The sequence below is a fragment of the Elgaria multicarinata genome, chromosome 23 (assembly GCF_023053635.1).
Source record: "Elgaria multicarinata webbii isolate HBS135686 ecotype San Diego chromosome 23, rElgMul1.1.pri, whole genome shotgun sequence".
Classification (NCBI taxonomy): domain Eukaryota; kingdom Metazoa; phylum Chordata; class Lepidosauria; order Squamata; family Anguidae; genus Elgaria; species Elgaria multicarinata.
In genome coordinates, this window is record NC_086193.1 from 8,045,771 (window position 1) to 8,067,594 (window position 21,824).

The 21,824-nt window shown below is 47.8% G+C and overlaps 1 protein-coding gene across 1 annotated transcript in view; it reads right to left on the bottom strand.

Annotated features, from left to right (window-relative positions):
- The window catches only part of PALM (paralemmin), an 83,223-nt gene extending 61,888 nt beyond the window's left edge, over window positions 1-21,335 (bottom strand). Inside the window, exon 1 of the mRNA XM_063147262.1 lies at window positions 21,261-21,335. Within this exon, the coding sequence (XP_063003332.1) occupies window positions 21,261-21,265 (5 nt within the window). The 5' untranslated portion in view covers window positions 21,266-21,335. The remainder of the gene's footprint in view (window positions 1-21,260) is intronic.
- Between the last annotated feature and the right edge of the window lie 489 nt (window positions 21,336-21,824).

A 21,824-nucleotide genomic window follows, 5' to 3' on the forward strand; every position in this document is an offset into this window, starting at 1 on the left:
TCAGATACATCGAATGTCTCACTTCAAGTGAATGTCTCACTTTCAGTGATTTTAACGTTAAGATGTTATATTGAATGGATTTGTCTTACTTGTGTGCTGAAAAATCAGACATGTGACAAAGGCTATGTTTGGGTGGGCACGCCCCCCTTGGTGTTGGACACACCCCCTGGGGCTGGACATGTTGGCAGGCACGCCCCCTTGGGGGCTGACCACGTTGTCCGCCTTTTTGGTTTCCAAAATAGGGTCTCCCTACCACCGCCTGACTACCTTAAGGGGCAGAGCTTCAAAGTTTAGCAGATGTCAGCTTCTGGCATTGCTTTCCCAAAGTAATGACTCACAGAATATTTCATAGAATCATAGAATAGCAGAGTTGGAAGGGGCCTCTTAAGGCCATCGAATCCAACCCCCTGCTCAATGCAGGAATCCACCCTAAAGCATCCCTGACAGAGGGTTGTCCAGCTGCCTCTTGTGTGGGAGAGCCCACCACCTCCCCAGGTCATTGGTTCCATTGTCATACTGCTCTAACAGCCAGGAAGTTTTTCCTGATGTCCAGCCGGAATCTGGCTTCCTGTCAGTTGAGCCCATGATTCCGTGTCCTGCACTCTGGGAGGATCGAGAAGAGATCCTGGGCCTCCTCTGTGGGATATCTGGATGCAGCCCGAACGTTTTTGTTCTCTCCCTCCCTCTCCCAAACAGACGATTCCACTCAGCTGACAAGCGAAATATTTTCCTGAATGCTGATGTGGGGCGTTTTCCTCCCCACTGTGTTCTGAGGGAAAGGCCCAGTGACCCTTTGTCTCCTGACCCCTGACACAGGACAATCATATTTGTTTGATTTGCTGGCCATTTTCTCATTATATCATCCCCAAACACTGCGCGAAAGCTCTCACTGGCCCTTTTTGCCTCGTTCCAGAGTAGACCATCCCCACCCACCCTGGCTACACCAAAGGACGCTAGTTCCAGTTGTGTTTGAGCCAGCTCATTCTTGGAAGACGGGTCTAGGTGGAGTTACTGGGCGAGTCCGCACAGATCCTAGATGGACGGCTCATGGCTGAGAAAACAGCCAGCCAAAAGCCCAGCCCCGCAGACAAAAGCTACTGCATTCATTCCCTCAAATGGAAGCAGGACTTCCCCATAGACCTGTTTGCACATGAATGCACATCTTAAGGATCGTCTCGTCCCATATACATCTGCCTAAACCCTAAGTCATCTTCAGAGGTCCTCCTCCAGGTGTTCCACCAAATGAGTCAAAGCGGGTCATTACTAAGGAGAGGGCCTTTTTAATGGTGGCACCCTGGTTGTGGAATGCCTTTTCCAGAGAGGCTCGCCTATGGTGTTGTGTTCTCTATACCAGGAGAACAACTTTTTATTCTCCCAAGTTTGTAATGCCTCGGTTTTGCACAGCGGTACTCTTTTTATGTTCCTTTTACTTTTTGGTTTATTCTGAGGCTGTTTTACTTTGGGGCTTTTTGTTTTATTTATTCATCATTTCATTTCATTTCTAGACCGCCTAATAGCTGAAGCACTCTGGGCAATTCACAAAAACCCTCATGGTTAGGAACGGTTCACATGACACACTAAGCCATAATCTTTACCTCAAAATGCTTCACCACTGTGGCTTAGTGTGTCATCTGAACAGGGTCAATATATTATCATTTTATTATATATTTTTGTTCTTACATACGTTTGGTTATATATATAATGTTTTTATATTTATACATCTTTAATTTTTGGGCAGGGATGGGCGACTTGTGGTCCTCCAAATGTTTTGGCCTACAACTCCCATCAGCCCTAGCCAGCATAGCCAATGATGAGGGGATGAGGGGAGTTGTAGGCCAAAATATCTGGAAAGCTACAAGTTGCCTACCCCTATTGCCGTCTCTATTTTGTGAGGGTGGCATAGAAATGGAATGAAAGGAAATACATACATACATTAGGGCTGGGTAAATGGGTCGGTTTTATTTTCTCCCACGTTTCAATTTTTTTAATATCTCAAGTTCCTTTAGTCCCAAATATGGAAACTTTTCCAGGTGTGGTATATCCTTATCAAAACCAAACTGAAACAAAATTCTCATTCTTTCCTAAAATAAATGCACAAACCTCCATGCTCTGAACATAGGAAGTTGGGGATAAACAGAGGGTTCTTTCCCTGGTCGTGGGCATCTGTAGGAAACAGCAGGTTGCGTTAGACAAGCACCTTCAAAAGCATTCGATGAATTCGCTGGGGACAGGTTGACCATCAGTGATTATTATTTCTTTTATTACCAAATCACAGGGCATTAAGGATGCAATCCTATGCATTAGACAGAAAAAGTCCTGCATGGCTGGCTGAGGAGTGCTGGAAACTGTAGGTCTTTCTCCTGTCTAGACATGCATGCATAGGATTGTACCCTAAAACAACAATAAAATATACAGAGAAAAAGCAACCAGGCCCCCGTCTATACGACAACAGGATTGATCTTCATTGAACATAAACCCGAATTTTCCTAGATCCGAATCTAGGCGAAGAGAGTCACACTGCAGCAGCAACAGCGATTTATCTCCTGAATTTTTTTTTGTACTGCAGTTATAAATGCGCACATGTGCACTTACACACATACGATCCTATGGAGTATAGAAGAGCAAAGCTATAAATTTTATCTGCGGAGCTCTGCAGATTCATAGAAGAGGAAAACCGAGGGTGGGAAGGAACGAGGCAGCAGAGGAGGATGCGAGAGGGGGACTGAACACGTCTCCTCCCTCTCGCTGCCTGTTCGCCCCTCTTTGTTTTAATTTCTAAAGCTCCATCTGCGGACCTCCGCAGATTCATATAATTCAACATGAAAACGGCGGGAAGGAACGAGGCAGCCAGAGGAGGACGCGATAGGTGGGAAGGCGGGAAATTGGCCAATCACTTTGTCCTGCCCACAAAGTTACACCCACATGTCAAAATGCAATTTAACTCCCCCAAGCACACACAAGGCAGTGCAAACCCGGCCATTGATCCAATCAATCGCAAATGTGAATATGCGCAATATTATCGCATTAAAAACCCGGCACTGCGGCGAATGGACAGCTGCATCATGTGTCCTGAAACATTAAAGAACCTGTCTAGACAAGCCCCAGGAAAAACCTATCAAGCTGGATATTAAAACCAGCCAATCCCTGGGTATACAGATACTTTTTCAACAGGTGCCTCAGCACTGTCAATGAAGAGGAGCGGGGAGAGAATTCCAGAGGCAGAGGCTACAGCAAAGAAGGCCCTTCTCTTGATTGAAGTCAGATGTACCTGTGCAGGTGATAGGACAACTGTGTGTGTGTGCTGATCTGTGGATCAGGGAGTGGCAGGCTGGTATGGGAGAAGGTGCTCTGTCAGGTAGCTCTTAGTGGTAACAAAACGGACCCTACAAGTTCTAGAGAATCTGGCTGCTGACAGTTGGACAGAGGATGCCAGCTGAGAGATCCCCTGCCCCAAAATGCCTTCTAGCTTGGAAGGCTTTAAAGGGGGACCAGGTGCATTTGTGGCACAGAACAAATGGTTCTGAGATAGGATAGTGACATCAAGCCTCCATGTTCAGGGGTAGTCTGCAGATAATTCCCAGAGGCACCTGCTTGGCCAGTGTAGGTCCCAGGATGCTGGATTTGATCCAGCAGGGCTCTTATGTTCTCGAGAATGGATGGTGTTGACATTGCTGCCATCGTGGAACTGGCTTTTGCTCTGACCGACCAGCTTTGAACAAGGATGTATATTACTTAGGGGTGTGTTCACGCTAGAAAAGGGGAGGCAAACCTCAATTCCGTTTCGGAGAAGCCCTCAAGGGGCACATTTTTGTGATGGGTGGAGGCAAAACAGGCTGGGCCAAAAATACTCACCTATTTTTGCTTAAAGCTCTTAATGCCAGTACCTCGGCCTGAGGAGAAGCATTGTAACCTTTTAACTCCGATGTTCAAGGTGCCCCTACTGATTTATGAAGCTTCAGCCTTGCAAGAGGTCAGCTGTGAAATCTCCTTGCAGAGGTCAGCTGCTTGGAAAGTTAAATCAAAGCCTCTGCCTTTGATCTGGAAGCTGAGGTGCAGCAAACAGCTGCACTTGCCCAACCCTAAGCATGTTTACTCAGGAGTAAATCCCGCCCTTGCTTCCCGAATAAGCCTGCAGCCCTAGGAATTGGCCTTTCCTCCCGAGGAGCTGCCGTCTATGGCTGGGGCAGCAGTGAGAGGCCGGGCCCTGGCCGCAGCCACAAACGAGACGAGCGTCTTCATTCACAAAAGCGTCAAGGAGTTTTATTGGAGGGGTGGGGAAGGATTTTAACTGGAGATCCTTCAGCCGTGAGAGGAAATGATGCCACCAAAATGTCTCGAGGAGGCGGCTTGGGAAATCTGTGCCCTCCTTTCCTCTTCCAAGCAGCCTCTTTCATCAAATATTCATCGCATCCATTTCCTCGTGGCTTCGCCAGCGAACGTCTCCCGTCTGTGCAGCCCGGCCCTCTTGGCCATGTGAAGGCCGCTTGTGCTGCTCCCTTCTCTCCTTTTCAGCCAGAGCCATGGAGTAAAACTGGTGCGCGGCACAGCATCGGAGAGGGCGCCACAGCCCCCAATAATAACACACTTGGGTCAGGAGCGGAGGTGTAGCAGAACAGGGACAACAGGGGAGCGCAGTTCCCGGACTTCTCCAGAGCAGGAGCGCTAACAACGTCTGCTAGTGTGCCGGGTTCCGCCTTGCTCTGGCAAGCGAACGAGGTGATAATGAGGCTTTCAAGTTTTATTACTGTTGGTGACAAGTTAGCATAGAACGAATCCAACATTTTCCTTTTCTTTGATGGGGTTCTGACTTCACGCTCAATGCAAGACCGTTAAAGCACAATGTGTTTTCTAAGCCAAACTTAGAAATCAGAAGCAAGCACCACTGATTTCAATGGCGCTTACGCCTAGGAACTCATGCAAAGGATTGCAGTCATGTCTCATAAACTTATTCGTGGGATTTTATTAGTGGGTTGTTTACTTCCTGTTGATAGTGTGCTCCTTTGCTAGCACTCCAAAGATATTCCATCTTTTCTGCCCCTTTTTCCCCTTAACATTTTTTTTCTAGTGAAGAAAAAAAAGACTGAAGAAGTCTAGGGTGACCATATGAAAAGGAGGACTGGGCTCCTGTATCTTTAACTGTTGTGATGAAGAGGGAATTTCATCAGGTGCTCCAGGCATACAAAGGACACCTGCTGAAATTCCCTTTTTATACAACTGTTAAAGATACAGGAGCCCGGTCCTCCTTTCCATATGGCCACCCTAAGCAGTATGCAAAGACGTTGTCATCTGGACCTCTTGTAAAATTCGATGAACGAGGCACAGAAAAAGCATCCTCTGGAAGCACCTGTCTGTGTTTATGATGGAGTTTTTAACCACGGTGTTAATTTGTTTGAATATAAATAATAGAAAAGTAGTATATCTAGATCTATCTGTCTCAGCCTTCTCCACTCCACCCTCCAAATGTGTTGGATTACAATTTCCATAACCCTCATAATAACAGAATCCCTGCCCTCAGGTTTACAATGTAAAAGACATGACACAAGAGGAAAAGAGATTGGGAGGGATGAGGAAAAAAGCAAACTCAGGCACCAATTCTTAAAGTTATATTGTAGTTCTTATAACGACCATCTGAAATGGAAACAGTTCAGGTAGAGAAGGAGTCCAATGGAGCTGATCTCTTAGCAAGAGGGGATGTAGTGGTCTCTAATATATAGGTGGCTACGGACTCTCCCTGGGGGTGAGGCTATGAGGGAAGTCATTATAACCAGCTACAGTTCAAAACTGATCCCTGATGAGGAATGGGCTTCCCAGAGGTTGGTTAGTGGGATACTGGACTATGTGGGGCCCAGTTTGTTCCCATCTCGCACGGTTCATCTTCTCCTTTGAACAATCATAGAATAGCAGAGTTGGAAGGGGCCTACAAGGCCATCAAGTCCAACCCCCTGCTCAATGCAGGAATCCACCCTAAAGCATCCCCGACAGGTGGTTGTCCAGCTGCCTCTTGAAGGCCTCTAGTGTGGGAGAGCCCACAACCTCCCTGGGTCACTGATTCCATTGTCGCACTGCTCTAACAGTCAATCTGGAATCTGGCTTCCTTTAACTTGAGCCCGTTATTCTGTGTCCTGCACTCTGGGAAGATCGAGAAGAGATCCTGGCCCTCCTCCGTGTGACAACCTCTCAACTATTTGAAGAGTGCTCTCATGTCTCCCCTCCATCTTCTCTTCTCCAGGCTAAACATGCCCAGTTCTTTCAGTCTCTCTTCATAGGGCTTTGTTTCTAGACCCCTGATCATCCTGGTTGCCCTCCTCTGAACACGCTCCAGCTTGTCTGCGTCCTTCTTGAATTGTGGAGCCCAGAACTGGACGCAATACTCTAGATGAGGCCTAACAAGGGCCGAATAGAGAGGAACCAGTACCTCACGTGATTTGGAAGCTATACTTCTATTAATGCAGCCCAAAATAGCATTTGCCTTTCTTGCAGCCATATTGCACTGTTGGCTCATATTCAGCTTGTGATCTACAACAATTCCAAGATCCTTCTCGTTTGTAGTATTGCTGAGCCAAGTATCCCCCATCTTGTAACTGTGCATTTGGTTTCTATTTCCTAGATGTAGAACTTGGCATTTATCCCTATTACATTTCATTCTGTTGTTTTCAGCCCAGCACTCCAGCCTATCAAGGTCAATGTGCTGCTAAAAACTGGGGCTCCTCTGTCACAAGAGATGGAGATGGACAGAGATCGTAGCTTCTTTAGGAGGTTTGAAAATATATAATATTGGACAGATTCATTGAAGAAGAGCAGCCGCATTAATGGCTGTGCCCCATGAAAACTAAATGAAGCCTCCACGTTCGGAGGCAGTGTACCCTGGAACACCAGATCAAACAAGAGGGAAGGGGCCCTGCTTGTGGGATTCCTGGAGGCATCTGTCTGTCTGGCTAAGGATGTGACCTTATGCATGTTTAGACAGAAGATAGTTTAGACAGAAGATAGCATGCCTCTGCCAAATGTAGGACATTCCACCCCCCCGTCTAAACATGCATAGGACTTCGTTCTGACCCAGGAGGGCTCTCCTTCCATTAGGTTTATCAATGGCTACCACTCAGGATGGCTAATAACTGACCATCCACGCATAAAAGCAGTCTCCTCCAGAGTACCAGATGTTGCTGGGGATCATAGACGTGCGCAAGGGGTGTGCCGGGTGTGCCCAGGCACACCCTAATGTCTCAAGCAACAAGTGCCAAATTGAGGGTGTCATTGAGTAGGGATCCATAGAGAGATCGTAGTGGTTGCACTTTTATATTGTATTTTATATCCTGTTTTTATACTGTTTGTTTTATTCTTTGAATGGTTTTAATTTTTGCGAACCGTCCAGGGTGCTTTGGCTATTGGGCGGTATAAAAAGGCAATTAATGAATAAATGGTGGGAGCTGCCCTCCGGCTGCCCCACCACCGCGCTGAAGAACCATAGCCTCTGAGAGAACACCGTTGCTCCTGGTAGCAGGAGTGAAACAGAATTGCTGTGCCGGGACCCTCTCTGCTAGGAGCCATGTTTCAAAGAGGCCAGGAGGAGCCCCCCCCACCCGAAGGCTAACATTGCCTTATAAGACCCTCCTCCGGCCAGTGTCCCCACAAAACCCCACCAGTGCTGGGCTTGAGGATCGTCTCCCCATTCTCCCCCCCACACACACACTCCCTTGCAACGGCCGTCCCATGCTCAGACAAGCTGAACACGGAGTAAGGCATCAGTGTCTACGGTATTTTAAAGGAATAAAACTAATGTCCTTTATGATTGAGTATTCAACCAATGTTCGCCTTTAAGAAATAAATAAAATTTCCTGAGTGCATACCCTAATGAAATGTGCTGTGCACATGCCTATGCTGGGGATTTAAAAAAAGAAAAGAAAAGGGGGGGGGGAAGCAACAACAGAAGGAGGCCTGTTCCCCAAAGCATCTGGCTGTCCACCCAACGGAAACAGGAAACAGGATGCAGAACTAGATGGCTTTTTGGTGTCCTGTGCAGCAGGGCCGTCCTCTTGTTCTAAGGGAGTCCAGCTCTGAACTACAGCTTGTGACTCACCAAGCATAACACAGCGCCCCCGCCCCCCAGCTACCAGGGGCTTAACCATCACCGCTTTTCTACATTTGCCCAGCACCCAGCCTCCAGCAGCACCCAGCTCACAAGCGGAGCATACAAACTAAGCCAGCCTTTCCCCAACCTGATGCCTTCCAGATGTGTTGGACTACAACTCCCAAAGTCCCTTGGGCACACCCAGCACACCCCTTGCGTATGCCTAGTCCAACACACCTGGAGGATACCAGGTTGGGGAAGGATAGGTTAATTCCTCCCGCTTCATATGCCCTCAGCATCTCCTATTCACTAGAGGCAGATAATTGCTTCTGTATATTGATGCTTTCCATTGGCCAGCATAGCGAAGGACCTTTAGGTCTGACCCTGCAGGGCTCAGCTTGTGTTAAGTGTATCAGTGGCTCCTAACACAAACTGAGCCCTGCAGGGTCAGACGAAAAGGTCCTTTTAACCCAGTACCCTGCTTCCAACGGTGGCCAGCCAGTTATTTCTGGGACGCCCACATGAAGGCAACAGCAGAAGAGTCTGGGGGGTATCATGGCTAGAGGCCGAGGGCTGGGGAGACCCGGGTTCAAATCCCCACTCAGGCAGGAAGCTCACTGGGTGATCTCGGGCCAGTCACTAAACTACCTCAAAGGGCTGTTCTGAGAATCAAAAGGGGTGGGGAAGAATCGTATATGCCCCTCGGAAGTCCTTGGCAGGACAGGTGTATAAATGTAATGAATAATAGCAACAGGAAGTGGGAGTCAGCAGACTGATGTCCAGAGGAAGAGGGGATGTTGGAGGTGGCCAAGAGCCACTGATAGTCCCCACCTCAGTGCTTTATGGGGTGAGCCCAACAGTCCATCTTGGGCGGCTGCTTATGCACTGCCCCAAAAGAGGGCAAATGGGAGATGCCAACATGCTCACTATTTGCATATGCTAATTGATATGCATCGATGCAAATTTAGAAATAGATCCTATCAGTTTAAATAGAAATAAATCCCTCTTCCTCTAGGGTGGAAGACAGTGACCCAGTAACAGTGTGCATTGCCCTGCCTTGGTCTCCGGGTGCTCTCGATGGATAGGTTCATAGAATCATAGAATAGCAGAGTTGGAAGGGGCCTACAAGGCCATCGAGTCCAACCCCCTGCTCAATGCAGGAATCCACCCTAAAGCATCCCTGACAGGTGGTTGTCCAGCTGCCTCTTGAAGGCCTCTAGTGTGGGAGAGCCCACAACCTCCCTAGGTCACGGGTTCCATTGTCGTACTGCTCTAACAGTCAGGAAGTTTTTCCTGATGTCCAGCCGGAATCTGGCTTCCTTTAACTTGAGCCCGTTATTCCGTGTCCTGCACTCTGGGAGGATCGAGAAGAGATCCTGACCCTCCTCTGTGTGACAATCTTTTAAGTATTTGAAGAGTGCTATCATGTCTCCCCTCAATCTTCTCTTTTCCAGGCTAAACATGCCCAGTTGTTTCAGTCTCTCTTCCTAGGGCTTTGTTTCCAGACCCCTGATCATCCTGGATGACCCCTGATCATCCTGTTTCCAGACCCCTGATCATCCTGGTTGCCCTCCTCTGAACACACTCCAGCTTGTCTGCATCCTTCTTGAATTGTGGAGCCCAGAACTGGACGTTTATTTGTAACATATATATACCTCTAGATAGAATAGAATCCCTCAGCGGTTCACAATGTTAAAACACATTATTATTATTTATTTATTTTATTATTTTTCATTGCATTTATATCCCACCTTTTTTCCGCCAAGGAACCCAAGGCGGCGTACATAATCCTCCTCCACATTTTATCCTCACAACCACAACCCTGTGAGGTAGGCTGGGCTGAGAGTCCAAAGTCACCCAGTGGGTTTCCATGGCCGAATGGGGACTAGAACCCAGGTCTCCCGACTCCCAGTCCAACTCTTTAGCCACTACACCACGCTGGCTCAGTATTAAAACATAGCATTAAAACACTTCCAACAACAATAAAAGAACAGTAAAATGGAGTGGCGTCGTTAATTCATTTAAGGCCTGGGTGAACAAGTGTGTCTTTTGGAGGCGTTTGAATGAAGCCACCTTTTCTGCCTCTTTTGCTCTTCCTTCTGAACTTTCTTTATCGTTATGGAGGACACCTGGACACCCTACGTAGCCATCAATGCTCAGCCCTATATTTCTTTTTCACTTGCGAGACGGGTCAATGTTCATCCCCAGCAGCAGCCTCCACCCACCACCCCAGCCCCCATACACACATTTTCTAGGCTGCGGCCAAAAATGGGATGTTAAAGAGATCATCTGGAGGGCAGGACAAAGGTTTGGTGGGTAAACTTGGCTGAGCAAAAGCAAGCCCTTCTCTCTGTGCCGCACCTTTTAAAACCCAAGGCGGTGTGGGTTTTAAAAGGCATTGTGGGGCATTGTGGGGTCTGCAGTACAAAACCAGAGGTATCTGGCCACAGGGATGAATGGTCACCAGGATCCCTTATAGCCACAGAGTGCAATCATGGAGGCAGAATTTCATAAGAACATCAGAAGTGCCCTGCTGGATCAGACCAAGGGTCCATCTAGTCCAGCATTCTGTTCACACAGTGGCCAAGCAGCCATTGGCCAGGCGTGAACAAGCAGGACATGGTGCAACAGCACCCTCCCACCCATGTTCCCCAGCAACTGGTGCAAACAGGCTTATTGTCTTGAATACTGGAGGTAGCACACAACCATCAGGGCTAGTAGCCCTGGATAGCCTTCGCCTCCAGAAATTGATCCAACCCCCTTTTAAAGCCATGCCGAGTGGTGGCCATCGCTACATCTTGTGGTAGTGAGTTCCGTAATTTAACTTTGCGCTGTGTGAAGAAGTCCTTCCTTTATTTGTCCTGGATCTCCCACCAATCAGCTTCATGGGGTGACCCCAGGTTCTAGTATTTTGAGAGAGGGAAGAAAATGTCTCCCTGTCCACATTCTCCATCCCATGCATAATTTTGTACACTTCTGTCATGTCTCCTTTTTTTCCAAGCTTACCATCCCAGTTGATGTCACCTTCCCTCGTAGGGGAGATGCTCCAGCCCCTTCATCATTTTCGTTGCCCTTTTCTGCACTTTTCCCAGCTCCATAATATCCTTTTTTAGGTGCGGTGACCAAAACTGTACACAGTACTCTAAGTGTGGTCGCACCATAGATCTGTATAAGGGCAGTACGATACTGCCCTTTTTATTCTCAATTCCTTTTCTTATAATGCCTCACATGGAGTTTGCCTTCTTTCCAGCAGCCGCACACTGGGTGGACATTTTCATCGAGCTGTCCACCACAATCCTAAGATCTCTTTCTTGTTCAGTCATGGCCAGGTCAGATCCCATTAGGTTATACCTGAAGTTGTGTTTTTTTGCCCCATGTGCATCACCTTACACTCGCTTACATTGAGCCTCATCTGCCATTTCAGGCAGCCAGCCCCCTTCTCCTGTATTCTGCCTCCCCTACCACCCCCATTAACAGTTTGGTGGTTTTCCAGCTTTTCCGCAGTTTCCCCGCCACCTTGCCTGAGTCTAAAAGGCTAAAATGCTTCTTCTGAGGCTCAGTTGTTTGAAGCCAAAGTATTTCTGTTCCTGCTCTTTTTACCTTTGGCCCTAGGCCCAATGGAATGGAATCTCCCAGAGCTTCTCCGGAATGGAACTTGGCTATTGGGCTGAAAGAGTTTTAAGAGCCCTGGCTTTACTTATGCCCCAATGCCAGCAAACAGGTTTCAGCTCATCTTCCATCTTGTCACTTTAAAAACAGGAAGCCCAGCCTGCTTTTCAGTACATTCCAAACCAGTGTCTGAATTCTAACGACGACCCAATCAGTTCAAACGAATTTCCAAACCAAACGATCACAAAATCAGAGAAGGCATCAATTCCATTTTTAAAATCATGCTGGTAATGAAAAGTACTTTAAAAAAAAGAAAGAAGCCCCAGTTATCTCCAGAACGAAAGCGACATGGGGGGGGGGGGGAGGGACGAACGACAAACTGTAATGGATCAGAGACCCTGTCTGCATTTACGGTGAGAAGCATTTGGCCCTCCAGATTTTGGACTGCAGGTCCCATCAGGCCTAGCAAACACAGCCAATGGTGAGAGGAACTCAGTCCATCAACAGGTTCGTAGTTTGGGGGTACTCTTAGACCCATTTCTGTCGTTGGAGGCTCAAGTAGCCGCCACGGCTCGGAGTGCCTTTTACCATCTTCGGTTGGTTCGCCAACTACGGCCTCTCCTGGACAGGGATAGCTTGACCACGGTGGTACAGGCATTGGTAACCTCAAGATTGGATTACTGCAACGCGCTCTATGTGGGGCTGCCCTTGAAGCTGCTCCGGAAGCTGGAGCTAGTGCAGAACGCTGCAGCTCGGCTGTTGTCTGGAGCTGCCCCTTTCCAGCATGGAACTCCTCTGCTGACGGAACTGCACTGGCTGCCTATTCACTACCGGGCCAGGTTGAAGGTTCTTGTACTTGTGTACAAAGCCCTAAACAACTTGGGACCAGGATACCTGAGAGAGCTCTGTCTTCTCCCTTCCCAACCTGCCCGGTCACTGAGGTCATCCAAGGGCCTGCTCCTGGTGGTTCCACCCAGATCCATCCTCCGATTGGAATCCACCAGGGGAAGAGCCTTCAGCGTGGTGGCCCCCCTCCTGTGGAACTACCTGCCTCTGGAGGTCAGACAGGCTCCAACCTTGTACTCCTTTCGGCGCCTCCTGAAAACATCTTTATTCCAAGAAGCCTTTCTTTAACATGCAGCCTTGGATTTCTCTTTTTGCTTCTTTTTAAATTTTGTTTTACCTGTTTTATTCTGTTTTTATTTTCATTTTACCTTGTACACCGCTCCAAAATTTTTCAATGGAGAGCAGTATATAAATATTCTAAATAAATAAATAAATATAGTAAATAAACATCTGGAGAGCTACATGTTCCACATCCCTGAGTTACTGCGAGGGGGGGGGAGCCATACTTTATAATATATACCAGCTTTCCCCAACTGGATACCCTCCAGACAGATGTTTTGAACTTCAACTATCATCAACCCCAGCCAGAATGTCCGATGGTCAGGAATGCTGGGAATTTTAGTTCAAAACATCTGGAGGGCACCAGGTTGGGGGGGATGATGTGCCTCATGTGCGTAGGAGGTGGGGTCCGAGATAATTGGGATGGGTTCAAGTTGTGAAAGCTGGCAGATACCACCAGGCATGGAGCCTTTGCATATGGCTTAAGCAGGGATTATTACTATATATGCTTTAAACATTCTTTAAAAAGAAAAGAAATAGAATTGCATTCACAAAATACTTCCAAGGTAGAGAGGGAAGGGTGGGAGAAATAGGTGGGAGAAATTTGTTCATTTTGCATTTTAATACAAGCTTACTGAACTCTGCACTTTTGCACCAATGCATGAAATGAAACACAGTTATCCTTCAAAATTGTTGCAATGGAGTTCTCCTTTTTTTTCTTCCCTTTTAAAAAAATGCATATATTGGGAGAAAGTCCACACAAAAAAAATTCGTGAAAATAAACTTTAAAAAAAAGTATATTAGGAAAAATGCTTCCAAAAAAGTGCATATTAAGCAAAAATGTGGTAAAAAAAATGCATGAATTACGAGAAATGTGCTCAAAAATTGAACATAAGATTGAAAAAGTGAAAGACAGGAAGAAACTGAAATTGACAGGCTGCAGTTGCTGAGTGGTGGTAATGGGCTGCACTCTGCACATGCTTAGAGGATTTCCCCCCTTACTCCTTCATATCAATTTCTCATTTTAAAAGTGGGGCGTGGCCACAGAGAGGCGGAGTTTGCCGAGATAAGGGTGTGCTTAAAGAAAGAAGGGCAGGGCTACAAGGCCCATAATACCTGCAAGTGATTTCTACATCCGCTACCCAAATTCTCTCTTAGGCTGTAGGGCTTTAACACATCAGGGAGGGAGGCTGTCGAACACAGACCCACTTCCTCCTCTGAGGTCTCACCAGGCCCCAGAAGTCAAGGATTGTACTGGAAATGCCTCTTGGCATGACACTTTCCCTTAGCCTGGCCTACCTCGCAGGGCTCTTGAGAGGACACAATTGGATGGAACTCTGTGTGCAGCTCTCAATGCCGGGTGGAATTAAGAAATGTTTGCAAAATGAAAGGAGTGGGATATTTTTTAAAAAACTCTGAAGCCAGTCTTAGCAGTGAGGGTGTAGACAACAAGGATGTGCAATTACTGGGCACTGTCCAGGCATTTTTGACTGCAATTCCCATCCCCCCAGTTGGATGTCTGGGGATGATGGGAGTTGTAGTACAAAAGATCTGGAGGGTCCTGGGTTAGGGAAGCCTGGTGGACACCTTCGTTGTGTGCACCCTCACTGCTAAGGCTGGGTTCAGAGTAACCTGAGCTGACCTTGTGTTCACAAACCTGCAGGTTCAGCAACTATCTCAGAGACAGAGGAATCTGGCCAGATCAGCAACGGAGAGAGCAAAGCCATGGCGGGCAGGCCTCTCTTTCAGCCTCCTACAGTCATGTGGTTAAAGGGGGATGGGAAGGTCATTTAGTCCCACCTCGCTGGGCACAGAGGCGCACGACGCTCCTGAAATCAAATCACACCACAGCTGCCTTTGTTCAGAGGCTGGGCTTTGCCTTCCCGACTGTAAAAATTTAGATTGTAAGCAACATGCGATGTTGATGATGATTTTGCATTAAAAAGTGACAAAGGACCAGGTACAACAACAACAACAACAACAACAGCTCAATGTCTGTCATGACTTGCCCGTCTGATTTGTTAGAAGTCAGCACTGAGCTCTCAACCCCTGATCATCCTGACGTCAGCACACCGTGGAGAACAACATCAGAGGCTGCAGTGAGGCCGAGATGCAGCATTTATCCCAACCAGCATCCTGCTTCCCACAACCAGAAGCATCCAGGATGCCCTGAAGCAGGGTGTTTTTCTCAGCCGCTTCGCCCGCGCAAGACCTTCCTGCCTGAAGCGGTGCACGGAAGTTAAAGCTCCGAAGGGCCCAGCTCTCCCCCTCTTGTGGGCTGCACCCCCCCCCTCCTCCAACATCTGATATCCAGAAGTATACTCCAGTGGAATAAGGAGGCTCCATTTCACTGCCATGGCTTATTGCAGCCATCCCCAATCTGGTGCTGAACTGTAAATGCCATCATCCCCATGATGGGGTTTGCAGTCCGACACATCCAGAAGGCACCAGGTTGGGGAAACCCAGCTTATACTACCAGGGGCATAAATACTTGATCAGGTTACAAGTCCCATGAAGGCCACTTTCCCGTTTCCCGCAGACACCAACCTCCTGGCTCCAGGAATTCTACAAGCAGGGAAGGAAGTCTATAGCCATCCCCTGCTCCCTGTCCTCAGCATTGGGCAGCCAGAGATGAACTGCCCCTGTACATGGAATCATAGAATAGCAGAGTTGGAAGAGGCCTATAAGGCCATCGAGTCCAACCTCCTGCTCAATGCATGGATGCTTGAGTGGCAGGCAGCAGCTCACAGATGCATCAATGCTCCATTTTCTACTTCTTCTCCTTGCCTGCTGGTGGAGGAGCAGAATTGCCAACTAGTTTAGTACCCTCCTGCTCCTGTGTCTTTCTCAGCGGCTTTGCAAGCTGATTTGCTGACGCCCAGGCTGCTGTTAGAGGCACAGGAAAGAACACCGGCCTAGATGTACTGATGGTCCAACTCAGTACAGGACTAAAACAGCATCTCGGGGTGGGAGTGGGGGTGACGGACAGGACAGCAACATCTCTCTGTTGATGCACCTCTCTTGTGCACGCTGTTTACCTTATCTTTGCTTCATTTCCCCCAAAATAGCATCGGACGGCCCCATGAGAGTGGGAGGAGAGGCAAAGGGAGGAGGCTTTGGGCATCCGCTGTCCCTCAGCTTTGCATCCAAGTTTGGCCAACTTGCCAATTAAACCTAAATAATACACTAGGTATTTATTTGATAGGGGAGATGTTTGGGGGAAAAGCGGGCAGCCACCTTTGGTCTTTGAGGAGGATAAAGCCAGGCAGATCATAGGGCTAGTCACAGGAGAGCCTGCCTTTCACTCCTGCCATTTGTATGAAGGCAGCACCTGGTGAAATCCCCTCTTCATCACAACCGCTAAAGCTGCAGGAGCCCTGCCCTCTTGACCAGATACAAAAGAGGGCAGGGCTCCTACAGCTTTAACGGTTGTGATGAAGAGGGGATTTCACCAGGTGCTGCATGCAAACAAATGACACCTGCTGAAATTCCCTTTTCTATCCAAGTGTTAAAGATGCAGGAGCCCTGTCCTCCTTTACACATGGTCACCCTATGTACACCCTTATTCCCCCTCCCCTATGGTATTCAGAGTTAGACTGCTTCAGAACATGGAGGTTCCATTAAGCTATAATGGATATCAGATGCAGATAGAGCACAAGGAATTGCCCGATCGGATCAGACCAAAGGTCCATGTAGGCCAGCAGAGCGCTGCTAATTATCTCAAAGATACGGGGCCCAGGCCCAGAAGACACAAACCTGCATAAAATCTGCATATGCTAATTTATATCTCTATATGCACATTGAGAAATTACTGTGATTGACTGACATTCCACAGAAGGCAAAGCCAGCTCATTCATTTCCCACCCAAATCACCTCCAAATATAACAAACGCTTCCATCACTTCGCACCTTCCACTCCAGATCACCGTCGACTCATTCCTCCCAAGCAGCACAATCTCCCTCTGAAAGTCATCCCCCCAACACACCGCCCCTGTTGGCAATAGAACTTAGAAAAACATTCCATTAGCTCCAAAGGACACTCAAGGCTGTGGGAAAGAGATCCGGGGCGTGGGCACTTCTGTAGTCCAACACTACTGCTTTAAAGTGCTCTAAAGCGCTTTATAATAGTTTTGACAACTCTTGTGGCCCAGGACACACGCCACATACAGTTGTCAAAACTGTTATAAAGTGCTTTAAAGTGCTTTAAAGCAGTAGTGTAGATCCAGCCAGGAGGTTTCTAGCCAGGTAGCCCAATGAGAAGTCCACAAGCCAGGCAGGAAGACTACAGCTCTTCCCTTTAGAGTACATCTCGTATTCAGAGATAGGCTCCTTCTGTACCCGGACGTACCATAGCTGTGTCGTGTCTAAGAGCTTCCGACAGACCCCTGTTCCACGTCCACAAATTTGCCAAATTAACTTTTCAAGCCACGTAATCCAGGGCCCATCACTCCATCCTGTGGCAACAAACAGGAGCCATCTCTATCCTGGAGTCAAACTTTGCAAATATGTCTGGGCAAGTTACTTGCAACACAAAAAGGTGTGCTTGTGGTCTGAAAGCAAACAGGTGGGCAGGTGAGTAGGTGGGTAATACAGGGAAAGAAGAAGTTTTCTGTGAAGCTCTGTCATAGCAATGGAGGCAAATAATTCTTTATTTTCTGTTTCTTTCTCTTCGATCATCCCAGAGTGCAGGACTCAGAATAAGGGGCTCAAGTTACAGGAAGCCAGATTCCGGCTGGACATCAGGAAAAACTTCCTGACTGTTAGAGCAGTACAACAATGGAACTAGTGACCTAGGGAGGTGGTGGGCTCTCCCACACTGGAGGCCTTTAAGCGGCAGCTGGACAATCATCTGTCAGGGATGCTTTAAGGTGGATTCCTGCACTGAGCGGTGGGGGGGGGGGGTTTGGACTCAATGGCCTTATAGGCCCCTTCCATGATTCTATGATTCTTTCTTTCTTTCTTTGCTGTGCTTTTCAGCCATCACTGAATATTATCATCAACTGAACATTATTTTAATAGAAAAGCAGCTTATACACTCTTTAAATAAACAAATAAATACAATGCACTAAAACATCTCCAGAGCTGTTTTCCAATAGATAAAAACCCCTCCTATTTAGAAGGAATTTTGTTTTGATCAATCAGCTCCGGGTATTTTAATCTAGCAAGCTCTGGATGCAGCCTGAAAAGGAGCTAAGGTCTGGCAAAATGTACTTTGTTCTGAGCTAACTTGGCAGCTGTGTTTCAGCAAATTTATTTTAACTCACTTGCAAAAAATGCAGAGGTTTGGAAGGAGCTCTGCTTGCGTGTATCTAGGAAACCTAGCGTCTTGAAGCTTTCTGTACGCTGGGACTGAGTTCTAGGGCATGCTCAGATTAAGCCATAGTGGACACACACAGGCGTATCAGCATGACAGAGGTCTCTGTCAGCATGTATCCTAACAGCAAGGAGAATAAGTCCCCTTGAGTAGCCAGCATCTGGATTTAAATATCACTTTTAATCCAAAAAACAAAGCTAATTTAAAGGCTTCAGCTTTTATTGACATCAGTCCCAATTCAGTACGGATTGTTGCCAATTTAGTAGAAACTGGGACAGAGAGAAACCTACACAGGAATTTGTTTTGGGCTCTTTCTATTGGATCTAATTTGGCTAGTGCCCACAATGGGGTCCTATAAAGTAATTGTGGCAGAACCCTAACCCGATATAATTCTAAAGCTGTTTGCACTAATTTACCCCCCTTTAGTATGATGAAAACGTAACAGCCCATTGAGTATTTTATTGGCCAGCAAAGCATTCATTCGTATTTGAAGGGACCACATCCCTAATTGCTGGAATATGACCCCAAGATACTTAAAAGAAGGAACTTCTTCTAAATTATTCCCATCCATTTTCCAGTTATAAACATAAATAGATTTACCAAACACCATTATCCTGGTATTATCATAATTAATAGAAAGCTGTTCATTTTGACAGAAGTGACTAAAGTGCCTTCACAGTCTACGCAATCCTACCTGAGAGTGAGTTAGAACATAAGAACCTCAGAAGTGCCCTGATGCTGGATCAGACCAAGGGTCCATCTAGTCCAGCACTCTGTTCACACCATGGCCAACCAGCCATCGGCCAGGGATGCACAAGCAGGACATGGTGCAACAGCGCCCTCCCGCCCATGTTCCCCTGCAACTGGTGCACACAGGTTTCAGCCTCGAATACTGGAGATAGCAGACAACCATCAGGGTCAGTAGCCATGAACAGCCTTCGCCTCCAGGAATTTATCTACCACCCCCTTTTAAAGCCATAGAAGAATGGCATCTAAGTTTGCTTTTTTTAAAAAAAAAATCTACACAAGCCTCATCCCACAGAAATGGGGGTTCGGGTTGGAACAGCAAGTTAAATAGAGATGTGTCTGGTTTGTTTCTGTGGAGATCAACCTCCAGGTGTGATCCACCTGCCTGCATACTAAAATCTAGATTGGAAGGCCCTTGGGGCAGGGACCGAGTGTTTGTTTCAGATTGTGTTTGTTTCAGATTGTGGTGGCGCAATATTAAAGAACCAATAATCACTAGACAACAGGAGAAGCCATATCTGAGGTCTGGAGAACTTTGTGGCCTGTAGATCTAGTGGTAGAACCAAAATCAAAGCTGGCTTGGGATAATCTTTCAGAACATTTACGATTGGTGGTCCAAATGTAAGAGAGAGAGAGAAAGTACCTAAATTAAAGCATGGAGAATGAGCAATTTTGCTTATCTGCTTTCCAGCAAATCAGATCAACTCCACAAAAGATAAAAACACTGACCTAAAATCCGGCTGCAGTGTTTGGAACCTCCAGTGCTGGTAACTGCAGGAACTCTGTCTTTGATTGAACGAAATTCACATAGCTTTCCTACCTTTTTTTTTTTTTTAAAGGGCCAGTTTAAATAATTCATACAAATGAATTATTATCCTGATTTTGTATTGTCCTGGAGCAGGGATAATTTAAATGTAAAACAAGTTTCCGAACTGAGCCCTGGATGCACTCTAGTTATGTTACAGAATGTTCACAAACATTCAAACAGCAGAGGGGAAGGAGCCGAAGCTAATAGTGGTTGAAAGGTAATCCTGCTATCTGGCACATGCTGATGTTAACACAGCTCACTCGGGTAGCCCTCCCGAGAGATTCTGCCCGGCGCCAGCAATTCCTAATGGAGGCTACTTGGAGAACGCACAGTTTTTCATTCCCCTGTCAGCAGCAGGGAGTTGTTAGCTAGGTGAAACACCAATTTCCCCTTTTAATCCCTTTTTAGTACCCACATTGGGGAAGGTTTCAAGCTAGACTAAAGGACACTCTGAGCTGGTCTGCCAACTTCGTGGTCCTGTGCAGCAGCTGGAAGGGCACCAACTGGAAGACGTCCTGGCAAAAGTCGGCAGGAGGGGGGGGGCAGAAGCAGGGGAGTGTGTTTCTCTTTGTTAATAGCAAATGAAAGACGAAGGTATGAAAAAACACATCACACCACAGCTTTGTGTTCGCTCGGCACAGACATCCTGGAGGGCCCAAATTGGACGCTTTCCCTTTAATCCAACCAATCGCTTGTTTTTGTGTGTTGTTTTTACCAATCCAATGCTTATAGGACCGTTTCCTTCTAGAAGGTTGTGTGTGTGTGTTTGCTTGCCTGGGGCTTCTGCATCAAGACGTTTTGAAATGGATCATTTTTGTTAAGACCCCTGGCAGGCAACGCTTTTATGGGGATTTGTGGGGGGGGGCGGAGGTGTCTCACTCTCCAAGAGGAAGGGTTTGGATATGGCAGGCCAGGCCTACCGTACCCCACCCCGGAAGACAGTCCTCTCCTATGCCCCAGGACAGGTTGTGGGAGGGGGGGAAGAAAACCAGTGTTGGATGGAAGGAAAGGAGGGTGGGTGGGCTGAAGCCATCTATACTGCCTCTCAGAATCGCCTGAGTCACTGCAAGGGGGAGGAGGAGGGAGGGGGGAGGATGGGTGGAGGCAGACACGCAGCATCACGCAAAAACACACACCAGAGCTCGCACAACAGGTAACAAAAAGGAAAGAGATTGAGAACCACACACACACACACACATACACACTCAGAGTGATGGACTGCCCACGCGCTAAGAGGGGCAATGGACCAGCCCTCCTCGTCTCTCTGCCATCAGGGGTGCGCAGACCTCTGACGGGGGGGTGGGTGTTGTCCTTTGGATCCCGTGCCCAGGATGCTGAGGGTGGGGTGAGAGCAAATCCATAATGGCAAACCCCGAATCTCCCACGCTCCCCCCCCCCCCCCAAATGGACCACAAATTCTGGAACTGAGCGACAGCCCAGATGCCACCGTGCAGAAGATGAAATCACAACCCGGAAAGATTCAGCCCAGAAATGCACGAGTTAGAGACAAAATCAGACTTGAAAGGAGGGGTGGGGGTGAGGGGGGTGCGATAAACAAGCACATATCAATATACATACATATATACTTACTCCATTTTTCCCAGACTCGGGGATGCTTCCCTGGGTTCTCCCTACGGTCGGGCAACCTGGCAGAGGTGCAAAGGAAGGGAGCGGGAGAGCCGGTGTGGCTGGATGGATCGTCGTCCTCTCCCTCGTTCTCCTCCTTCTCCTCCTTCTCCTCCTCTTCAAGATCTGCGATTTCCAGAGGCCGTGAGAGAAGGTGGTGGCAGCTCACGGCTCAACATCCCATCCGTTGTTTGTTATTGTCCTATGCTGGCGGATTGTGCGAGCAGAGGATGTGAAGGGCTGGCTGGGGTGTGTGCGTGTGCGTGTGTGTGTGCGCGCGCGTGTGTCCGGCACCCCAGTTTTTCAGCATTGCAACAGCACCTCCTGCTGGCCGCCTCCTGTTATCACCGGTCGTTCCACCACAGCCAGAGGCAGCTACGGAGACCATCTGTGGTTGCCTAAGCCTTACCTGGTAGGGGATGATGTGCGGCGGCTGTGCCCAGCTGGGCTTCCGCCTGGGTGCAGCTGGGCTCAGGAGACTGCGCTGAGCTTCAGAAGAGAGGCTGAAAGAACTGGGCATGTTTAGCC